At 42.1% G+C, this 12,084-nt stretch overlaps 1 protein-coding gene across 5 annotated transcripts in view; it reads right to left on the reverse strand.

The window, feature by feature from the left end:
• Positions 1-12,084, reverse strand: part of SORCS1 (sortilin related VPS10 domain containing receptor 1) — a 502,288-nt gene that overhangs the window by 130,145 nt on the left and 360,059 nt on the right. For all 5 annotated transcript variants that reach the window (XM_032422994.1, XM_032422990.1, XM_032422991.1 and 2 more), the window contains one exon: positions 9,831-9,895. In XM_032422994.1, the coding sequence (XP_032278885.1) occupies positions 9,831-9,895 (65 nt within the window). The remainder of the gene's footprint in view (positions 1-9,830; positions 9,896-12,084) is intronic.

The raw sequence follows: 12,084 nt of genomic DNA on the forward strand, positions 1-12,084 counted from the left end.
ATGAACAGTTTTGAGCTGCCTGCCCCTGGTAAAGTGCTCCTGGTTTGTTCTCTTTCTCCTTCTAATGGAAACAGAAAGAAATTGGCTGCACTTCATAATGAGGGACCAATCACTCTTATTCCCCTTGGGGCTTGCTGTAATAACATTAAGTATGATGAACTCTTTCCATATTCAATTCTAGTGAGTGTATGATGCGATTCCATAGGAAGTATCTTGTAATTTGGCATTAATTAACATCAATTAATGCATGCAACTGCTAGACTTTAGAATTAATTTCATTACTTTCCCCACACAGATGTTTTCCTTGCCATAGATAATTAGGGCCCTGTGAGCTCTTCGCAGGCACCCTCACTCTTTGCAACAGTTGCTGCTTAGCATCACGCAGTTCCACCCCTGCGAAATCTGTGATCTAGAGAAAGGCCGCCTTTCAAGGGCCAGGCTTTGAGCAGAGGGACAGGGCTTTAAACGCAGGTTCAAGGCCTGCTAGCTTGGTAAACCTAAGCAGTGGCTGCACCTCTCTCAACGCCGATCTGTAAAATGGGAACGGGTGCGAGGCATCTTTCCAGCGGCCGTGACGAGGGAAGAGCTCAGTCATGAAAGGCAAAGAGTCCGGTGCTGGGCTAGTCTGTGCTCCAGGAACAGGAGATGGGGCTGCTACTGAGTGGTCTCTCTTTATTCACCAGTACTGCCTACTGTCTCACGGAACCGACTGTAAAATACTCCAGATACTTCTACCTGACACAGTAGCTTTCTTCATGTTCAATGTGTGGTTTGGGTTAAAGACTTGTTTTCTTTAAGTAATTTTTTTAATGACACCGTGAAAAATATTCTCCTTGCATAACTAATAGAGAATGGTGTGAGGCAGTGGTCAGTGGGGAGACCTGGCAAATAACTCGGGCTATGGGGAGGACATGGGAGGCGCGCGGGAGCCCAGCACACGGGGCCAGCCAGCCTGCGGCCACATTGCTCTGCAAGTGCGCGCTTCTGCTGGGGGTGATGTTCTAGGTCCTAGGTCTATCTGCACCGTGCTGTGTGACTCAGAGAAGGTCACTTACCGAGCGAGCTAGGCTTCAGATTTCTCCTCTATGTAATGAGGGTTATTAGAACTTTACAATTCAAAAAGGATGTTAAGAATCAGACTATCACTTTAACATCCGACAGGTCTTTACTGTACGCATTGAAACCTGTCCGCTTCCCACCCCTGCACTAACAAATAAACCTCTGTCATGTTGGTAAATCTGTATCATCAGGCTTCTGCAATTTCTAAACAGCACGCTCATTCCTGGCTGACACCCTATGTTCATTCAGACGGTTCCTCTGGTTTGAACTGCCCTTCCCTTGCCTGCCTCCCCATCCAAATACATCCTGGGCTTTCTTCTATGGAGTTTTTCCTGAGGCTTGGGCTGACCTCTCCCCAGAATCTCTCCAAAGATGGCAGCAGCGCCATTAACCTCCAGAACAACCAGAGCAACCCTCTCCTCCGGGCTAGGAACCGTGCTAAATGAATTGCATGCTTTTTCTCTTTTAAATTTTATAAAAAAAAAATTCCAGAAAGTGGTAGCTTTTACAGATGAAGAACTCCAGACTTAGGGATGAGATTTGTATAAGCTCAAATGCTAGTAAATGAAATGCATCACAGATCTCTAGGACTCTACCACTGATTTTATCATTCAACAAATATTTATTTGGCACCAAATCCTTTCATATACCTTAATATTATAAATGTTTCATTTTAAACAAAACCATAAACTCTGTAGGCAGTCACAAACACTTTGAAACTCTCCCCACCCCCCACTTATTTTCAACTTTAAAACAGGGCAGTTTTTAAAGCCCATATATCTGCATATATATTTTCCTTATGTTCTTTATGTTGTTCTATTATTTTAGAACCTTCATATTAAATGTTCCCACCCAACACACACACACACACACATACATACACATACACACACACACACACACGTCAACATGCTTGTGCTCACGTACACTTCATTACCATCAGGGTTCTGGAACCCTCTGCGGCATGTACCAGTTAGAAATTGACATCTGCAAAGCTGAGACTCCAGCTGTGGCCCCTGAAAAGACTAAGTTTAATACATTTCTTATAAACTTAGATCAAATGTTCTCCCTCAATATAATGACATTGTGGCATTGCGTTCTTCTATGAAATCTCTTGATTTTGGTCCAGGATAACTTTCTAAATGTTGTCTTTTATGGCTAGCCTTCTGACATTTAGGAGGCCATGATTACTACAGGAAAAGTTCTGAGATCATAAATTTTTTTGCCAAGCACAAGACTAGAAATTAGGGACATGAAAGAGGCCCTAAGGACATAATAATTTAATACTAATACAAAACATCACTTGCCAACTACAGTGCAGTGTGGTGAGTGTACCTTAGGAAGGATCAGGTGTGTCCCACCCCACAGGTGAGGGACACACAAATTTATACCCTTCCACAGATAGTCTACTTTGTGCCAGGACTTCTCCTTGACTGCAGCTATTTTACTTTGCATCACCACAACTGTGGACCTGTTATGCTTCCCTGGCCTACAGTACTTTGGGGGACAGAGACCACTTTACTATTCATTCTAGTGCACAGAGGGAACAATGACCTGTGTGGGGGTAGGGCAAGGACACCTGTGGAAGGCTTCGTGGAGGAGCTGAGAAAAGTCTGGAAGGCTGCTTGGAACGGTGATAGGGTGAGTGATAAGGATGACTCCAGAAAGAAGGAACACTGGTGAGAGCACAGAGGCATGAGGGGGAGGGTATGAGATGTGTCTGAGGAATGCTCCCTGTCTGTTCTGTGGGAAAACCACACTGGAAATCCAGTTTAATTCAGAAAAGACACAAAGTTATCTAGAAGGTCACACCGAAGCACATTTGTTCAAACAACTTTCCAAATGGTAGGAAAGCCAGAAGGAATAAAAGCAGGAATAAAAATGGGAATGAGAAAGAGAGGAAGGGGAGAAATGAAAGCAGTTTGGTGCATGGGGGAAAAGCACACAGAATTTTTTCCAGGGTTTTTGGGGAAGGGGTGTACAATGTCTGCTTAGATGTGTTCACATGTTATGTGATTAATTTCAGGACAAAGAGTCAGTTCAAGGGATTGCCTCTGAGGCATGTGGGTATGGTCAATCCACTATTTCTTCACTTACTAACTTTCTATTTTTATCACCCTCAATACCAAATATCATACTTGGAACATGGCCAATGTTCAACCAAGACCAATAGGGTACAATTTCTGCCTTTCATGGTGGAATGAACAAAGATGACACATTGGCCTGTCCTGTCCATATCGCTGGCCTTCCCGCTATCCCCCAGCCCCTGCCAAGCATGGCCATACTCCATATCATTTGCATGAGCTGTTCCATCTGTCTGGAATGCCATTCCACCAGGCTGTCTCCCTTACTTCCATAAAGACTTGGCTCAAACATCAAATGTCGGGGCGCCTGGGTGGCTCAGTCGTTAAGCGTCTGCCTTCGGCTCGGGTCATGATCTCAGGGTCCTGGGATCGAGCCTCACATCGGGCTCCCTGCTCGGCGGGAAGCCTGCTTCTCCCTCTCCCACTCCCCCTGCTTGTGTTCCCTCTCTCGCTGTGTCTCTCTCTGTCAAGGAAATAAATAAAATCTTAAAAAAAAAAAAAAAAAAAAAAACATCAAATGCCACCTTATCAGAGATTCCTTCCTTGACCTCCCCTCCCCCTCAATCACTATTCCCCTTGCTCTGCTTTGTTTTACTTCCTGGAACTTAGCACCACTTGGCATTATACACACGTTTAGAATGTCTCCCCTAACTATAAGGGAAACTATGAGAGCAGGGCCTTTGCAACGTTCCCTCCTATCTCCCATCCGTGTCTACGACAGCATGCAGCACAGCATACAGGTCCAACAGTATCTGCTGCATGAATGAATGATAGAGCTTCAAATTCTAGCCCTGAGGCAATGGCCAAAACATTTAATCACTAAAAGCCTTGTTTTCCTCAAAGTTAAAATGAGAAAAATAATAACAGAGCCTACTTATAAGAATCGGTGTAAGTAATGCAGCTGAAAAGTACCTAGTACTGCATAGCACCAGGCGAATGAGAGGAATATAATGCATAGTACTAGCATCACTGCTGCTCGGGAACATACAGAACCCAGGAAGGGAATGTGTAAGTGCCAAGACCATTAGGACACTTTTTTTTTTGGAAGCAGGAGTAAGAAGCATTAGGAATTTTCCAGACACTTGGAAATTGCCATCCATGTTATATGGACTAGTGCTGCTATGTCCTGGGGGATCCTGAAAACCCAGGAGAGATGCAGACCTCTGTCACTGATTGAGGGCCGGGGGAAAACGGGCTTCTGCACACTCCGTCCTCGCTTCCTGAGCATGAGAAGTAAGGGCACAGACCTCCTCCCGGCCTGCTGGGCACACAACATGCAAGGGAAGTAGCACAGAAGCGTACAAAGAGCCCACTCTGAAAGCTGCCCAGCAGGGCCCGCTCCTGCATGTTCCTGTCAGGTTTTCACGGCTGTGTGGGGAGGCCTGTGTTACCGTGTTGCATGCTTTTCTGGTTGGTTTTCAGGGCTGTCTCTTTTTTTTTTTTTAAAGATTTTATTTATTTATCTGAGAGAGAGAATGGGAGACAGAGAGCATGAGAGGGAGAGGATCAGAGGGAGAAGCAGACTCCCCGCTGAGCGGGGAGCCTGATGTGGGACTCGATCCTGGGACTCCAGGATCATGACCTGAGCCGAAGGCAGTTGCTTAACCAACTGAGCCACCCAGGCGCCCTTCAGGGCTGTCTTTAAGGCTACTAAATCAGAAAGGCCAAGTTGAAATCACTAGGGGTTGAAATCAAGCGGCTTTTGCAATATGAACAATGGGGTCAGAAGGAGGCAGCCAGGAGAAAAAGCCAAGTGCAAGGTGCCCCTGCGCACCCTCATCCCTGATGCCTGCTGTGGGAACAGGCAAGAGGGGAGAGGTGCTTTTTCAGCACGTGGGGACTAGGAGGGGGCCATCGGAGCCTGAAGCTGCCCCGAACTGGAAACTTCTAGCCTCTTCCCAGGTCCCACCCCAGGAACTATTCCTAAACTGACTGAAAAGAAGGTAAATGAAGGTTATGAAATGTGGGGTCAAATAATGCCAGTTGGTGGGCCAGCGCTGGGACCTTCACTGGAGTGGGAGTGGCCAGTTTGACTTTTTTTTTTTTTTTTTGTATAGAAATGCCAAAGTGTTCGTCTTCTCCGGAACATTAAAAAGATTTGCTATCTTTTAAAGGTGCACTGATGAGGAAATACAAATAGCCAAGAAAAATAAATAAAAATACCTCATTCACGATTAAATAAATGAAAATGAAAACAATAAGGATATAGCTCTTTGCTCATCAGATGGGTTATGTTTAAAAAATCTTTGATAATGTCTCGGGCTACTGAAGGCTTACAAACACAAGCATCCTAGCATCATCATACTGACAGTGTGCAATGATACAACCATCTCAGAGGACAATGTAACAAGTATACAATGTGTATCATTGTATATCAATGTACACACTCTCAGACCCGGAATTTGCCTTCAATAATTTCTCTTCCCAGCAGTGCTTACTGCCTGCACAAGTCCAAATGCTTACTAACCAAATCAGTAATGTGTGGGTGTCTGTGTGTGATGTATTAGCACTACATGAAAGAGCCAAACCTCTACAGGTCTATTAATGAGAGAAGGGCTAACAAGAGCACAGTTGACTGCACAAAGTGTGTTTGTTTGTAGGTTTTTTCTTTTTTTTCTTTTTTTTTTTTTTTGTAGTCATCGGTCACAAAGTGGCTACATTTACATGTACTGATATGGAAAAACTGTAACTTGCTATTGTGTTCCCCAACAGTGAATTTGGCATAATGGTTTTACAACACGAACATTTGTGAATGTGTATGTATGTGTACTCACATACATATTCACCTGTGTAAGCCCAAACAATTTCTGTAAACATGCAGAAGAAATAAAAACAAAAACAAAAACAAAACAAAAAAAAAAACCATAGTACCTCTGGAAAATGGGAATGAAGGTCAAGAAGTGGATTTTAGGGCACCTGGGTGGCTCAGTTGGTTAAGCGACTGCCTTCGGCTCAGGTCATGATCCCAGGATCCTGGGATCGAGTCCCACATCAGGTTCCCCTGCTCTGCAGGGATCCTGCTTCTCTCTCTGCCTCTGCCTGCCACTCCCCCTGCTCATGCTCTCTCTCTCTCTCTCTCTCTCTGTCTAATAAATAAATAAAAAAAAAAAATTTAAAAAAAAAATAAAAATAAAAATAAAAAAAGAAGTGGATTTTACTTTTCACTTGATGCACCTGAGTACAGCTTATCCTTTTTATTGTCATTGTTGCTACTCTTGTTGTTATAAAAGTAATCTATTTCTATAGGAAGAACTGAAAGCACCCCATAGGTCACCTACTGAGGCCTGATGAGAACTGAGGTCTCCATCCCAGCCCCTCAGCATTGTACCCACGCTCCCCCTATTCAGACGTTGCTAGGCAAGCCGCTCAATATGCAAGTCAATTGGAGCACTGGAAAATGGGAAGTAGAATGGGATGTCCAGTTCTCACCCAAGACCAGAATTTGTGGGAAGGTGGTTATATAAAGTTGTGACTCTCCTCTGATTTTTATTTCAGCTTGTAAAATGCTAGTCTGTGGTTCATTTCAGCAAGAGTTTTTGGACAATCATTTTCACAGTTGATTAAAGGGCCAAGGTTGTTTCTCCCCAGTGAAAGAGATTAGTCCTTGTGCAAGTTGTTACAAGGTTACTTACTCATGCAAATAGACAATGAGCCCAGTAATTGTCCCCTGTTCCCTGTCCGTGTTAGCACGGATCACCACCAGTACGGAAATAGTCGTGTCACTGACCAGGCCTTTCATTTCAGAAGTCAGAGGGAGGAGCGATAAAGGTCAAACCTGGTACTGCAGGTTTTCTTGCAAGATGATATTTATACATGTGCATAGAGAACTCTGCATTCCCATGTAATTGCCATGTGAAGAATTCTGATCACAGTTACATTCTTTTCCTCCAAAATCACATAAATGTAACATGCAGTACACAATTTCAGGGAGTTAGTGAGGTTCTTAAACTTATCCATTAGCCCTCAGGACTCTGTAGACCCTATGGTTAAAGCCCTTCTTTAAGAAGACATGCTTACACAGATAAGGTTATGTATTAAGTCAACAAATGGGTCAGTCTCTGAGCTTTGTTTGTACAAAGAATCAAAATAAAATGAGATATGGCTTTACACAAAGCTTTCAATCCAGCAGTTTAGTCAACATTTTCTAACTACATACATTACATACATATACAGAAATGCACCTATATTAGGTGAATCAATAGAATAGGTTTCCTTTTTATGGTTTTAATGCACTGGGCAGCAGTTTTAATGTACTGGGTGCATAGGATGCCTGAGTGCATGCACATTCATACACACACACGATAGTCAAACAGTAAAATCTTTGTCTCTGGGATGAGGACCTGCCAGTTTGTCCTCAGTTAAATGCAGGGGCCAATAACAAATGCCACATCCAATAAACATGTTCAAAATTTTCCAATAATAATTCCTGTGATTGATGGTAATTGAGGTTGCTCTCCCCCGCCTGCCTCCCAAGGCAGAGAGGTAATGCAAGGAAGAATAACATCCTTGTCACAGTGTAAACTACAAGACATCCAGATCCCAGAGCACAGTGGCAGAAATGTCTATGGTAGTCATAGACTGTCGCAGAGCAAGGGAAAAAAAAAAAAAAAAAAAAAAAAGCTCTTTCCAGAGCTTATCTGCCCTCAGCTATGGAGCTCTGGAGACATCAGGTGAAGTAGAAATCAATTATAAAGTGTAATCTAGGGAAATGTGAAATGAGACTAAAACTGAACTTTGAATAACTTTGTAAGCCACCCTATGGGGATGAGCCAAATAAGCTATTGAGGGCTTGTTCCTGTGTCAATATAACAGAATTCCTGAATCCATTAAAATCAGAAAGCAATCACTTATCCAAAGTCAAAATATCGTATTATTTTGGCATATACTCTACAAGATGTATAAACAATGGGTTCCACAGACTTAAATTTTGTCCTGAATACTACTGAAGGGATAGAAATACAAGAAGGATCTCAATCAGAAAATAGAGAAGTGACATACAGACATTAGAATTCCTGGAGCAACTGACCAGCCTGGAACCTGGGTTTAATAAATACAGTCTTCACTACACATGCTAATACCTTACTACTCTGATATCTCTGTGCTCTTTCCTTCTCTCCTCTTCCTCTCTGTTTCTTTGCCCTGGAGTCCTGGTTACCAAGTACCTTGAGAAAAAGGAAGAGGGAGAGGAAGGAAGAAAGAGAGAGAGAGAGAGAGAAAGATAAAGAGAGGGACTGGATATGATACAGAAAAAAATCTCTTTTTTTAATACCCAGTCAGGTCAGGCATTATGCCTAGATCCTTTATTTCAATTGGTAGGTAATTTTTTTTTTTCTGTTTTGTTTTGACAGGGATGACTTTTCAAATTAAACCCCTTTATTGAATTTTCACTCTTGGGTAGTTTCTGAAGATGCTGCCTTTGCAAAAAGGTAAAATAAAATAAATAAAATTAGAACTGATCTATTTCATGCCATGTGAAAGCTGAGCCCGAGATGACAGTTTGGCATTATCAACCTTCATGGCTGCAGGGAGCATAGGAATAATGTTGGGTGAAAGAAAACGTGCACATCAGGGAAAGTGACGGCCTTATTGTTTTCAGTATATGGGGTTATGTGCGTTAGATGCCACAAGCCAGAAGTAGTATTATCCCCAAAAGCTTGAAAATGAAAGCAATCTGGGATGTTACCAATTCCATCCGGAGCTTCCTAAACAAGAGGTGCAGTCATGGGAGACAGACCCTAAAGCTCTTTCATTAGTTTTCATTGTGGGACTTTGTTACTTTAAATGTGTTCTGCTGACCAGCAGCACGGGCTTCATCTGGGAACTTATTAGGAATGCAGACTCTTGAGCCCCTGTTGAATCAGAATCCACATTTTAACAAGATCCCTCGTTGGGCCATATTATGTTCAGATTTGAGGTGCAATGCCCTAAAATTTTCCAACTTAGTAAGTGACTTGGTCACCCTGACAATTGGTCAACTATGTATTCACTCACTCAACTAATATTTACTAAGCTCCATCTACATGTTGACAATGTGGCATGTGCTGGAGACGTGATATTGACTGAAGATGCACACGGCCCCTCCTATCCTAGAACCCAGAGGCCAATTCATTGTAATTAATCACTATGGATGGTTCAGACGTAAACATCCATTTCTACTTTTTTAGCTTTTTATTTTGAAATAATTTTAGGCTCACATAAAAGTTGCAAAAACTAGTATAGAGAGTTGCCCTGTACCCTTCTCTTGGCTTCCCCCAAAGATAACATCCAGTATAACCACAGAATGAAAGCAAATAAAATATGAAATTTGTTTAGAATGGGAGTTCAAGAAAGACTCTCCTAAGAAATGGATGCCTTCTCTGGTTCTGATATTATTCTATGGTTTTTTTGAAACTATATCTGTTAAAATAAGGACACTGGAAAAACAAATCAAAACAAAACAGCAGCAAAAACATAATCATAACAATAACTACAAAAACACTTCAGAAATAAGAAACAGGGGCATTTCCTCATTACCTGGAAAGGAAAACACCTTGGCTGGATGAGAGATGTTGGAAATTGTTAAGACAACTCTGGATTACTAAGGACTTGAACTACTGCTGCTACGTTTCCCTAGACACAGACTCGGCTCATGGCAGATTGGGAAAACTAGTATTACTATGAACATCATGGAGAAGACGAATTACTTACGACCATCTACAGTTCTGGCCTCAAGATGCACAAGATCTGGTTCCTTATTTGATCCCATCACAGACCTAAAAAAAAAAAAAAAAAAATGGAGAAACAGGAAAAGGAAGACCAACATTAATGACTTCACATGTGCCTCAGAGAAACTCAGTGGAGCCCAGGGACTACTGATGTTCACAGGATTTAAACACCACAATCCTTGGAATCTATCTGCCGTATTTATTTATATAGCCTGACAGTAAAATTTCCACTTCAAATAAAAGCTATAATGAAATCTTTATTTGATGAAGGCCAGGCTTAACTCTGACGAGGATATTGCGTGTTATTAGCTCCGACCTGCAAATAAGTCCTACACATGGCCTGGATGTCCTCCTGTGACAATCTCACTAACAATATGTTAGACTTTCAAGACACACGAGGCAAATTCCAGGCAGGCTACTTTAGCTGGGTTGCTTGAAAAGTGATTTCCATAGCAAACTGATCTAATTAATTTTTTCATTTGAAATTAGCAGAACTAGGTCCTCCTATCCTACGCACTATGAATATATCATGTGACCCCACCCGATGCAGGGCCCAGTACGGCACAGAGGGACCACTCTCTGTATCGCTGAACCAGTGTGAGAGGAAAATGCAAATGCACCACACTTCACGGTAGGTGCTTGAAACCGTATGTATAAGTAAAATAAAATAAAAGCAAAATAAAAGTCTATTTAAAATGCTTGGAGGCACCTATTATTTAGCATAATCTTTTAGTAAGCCTTATTAAGTAGAAAATAATTATTCTGTTACCTGAGCTATAATAGATAGTCAAATGTTGAATGAAAGAAGGAAGGAAATGAACGGAGGGAGGGAGTATATAATGGTCTGTGAGCTCTTTGAAATAAGTAAATTAATCATTGTCCTAAGGGCATTCCCAGAACTCTTCTTATTTGAACTCATTTTCTGAGCTCAAAGAGTCTGAGGCATAGCTAGCTTAGTCTCTCTTCATCTTAAGAAGTCTCCTAAAGGCCCAATTATCACTGTCAGTAACTTTTCTCTGATTGATACATGGCCTGAAATTCAGAGTCTATGCTCAAAACACTAAACCCTGCTTTCTTCTCTCCAACAGCCGAAAAGTCCTAATAAGGGTTTGATAATTTTCCCCAAAGAGCCAGGGTACACGCACTGGGACACTCCACATCCTTGGAATCTGAATGCGGGCAGTCGGTGATAATCTGACCGTCACTTCAGTTGCTGGTCCAGGGAGGGTGGCTCTCCATTTCTGACACTGAAGCCCCGACTGGATCCACAGGCGACCTCTTCTGACGAGGCCACAGTCAGGAGATTAAGAAAGAAAACAAGCTCCTTAAAAGCCTTCCAGCTAGAAATCTCAGTGGCTAACTGGTTTTTGTAAATTATTAGTGGGTAGTTCCATGCTGTTCACCTCCCACCGTGCCGGCTACCCTGAGTTTCTTCCTTGAAATGACTAGCACCTGTGATTCCCAGAAGGCTGGCATTGCAGAAACACAATGGTAAAAACTAGCATGCAGACCTATCTGCTTGGCTCATGGTGAGTGTCAGTGCGAGATGCAATAAGTACCCTGCATCCAGTTGCATCTTTCCATGTGCTCATGGCCCCAAATCAATAAGGGCAGTTGTCTCTTAAGATCTTTTGTTATTTCTAACAGAATTAACAAGATTGATAAACCCCTGGCCAGACTTATCAAAAAGAAAAGAGAAATGACCCAAATCAACAAAATCATGAATAAAAGAGGAGAGATCACAACCAACACCAAAGAAATACAAACAATTATAAGAACATATTATGAGCAACTATATGCCAGCAAATTAGATAATCTGGAAGAAATGGATGCATTCCTAGAGATGTATCAACTACCAAAACTGAACCAGGAAGAAATAGAAAACCTGAACAGACCTATAACCACCAAGGAAATTGAAGCAGTCATCAAATATCTCCCAAAAAACAAAAGCCCAGGGCCAGATGGCTTCCCAGGGGAATTCTACCAAACATTTCAAGAAGAATTAATACCTATCCTTCTGAAACTGTTCCAAAAAATAGAAATGGAAGGAAAACTTCTAAACTCGTTTTATGAGGCCCCCATTACCTTGATCCCCAAACCAGACAAAGACCCCATCAAAAAGGAGAATTACAGACCAATATCCTTGATGAACATGGAGGCAAAAATTCTCACCGAAATACTAGCCAGTAGGATCCAACAGTACATTAAAAGGATTATTCACCACGACCAAGTGGGAT

Source organism: Phoca vitulina, unplaced genomic scaffold (assembly GCF_004348235.1).
Source record: "Phoca vitulina isolate PV1807 unplaced genomic scaffold, GSC_HSeal_1.0 scaffold28, whole genome shotgun sequence".
Taxonomy (NCBI): Eukaryota; Metazoa; Chordata; class Mammalia; order Carnivora; family Phocidae; genus Phoca; species Phoca vitulina.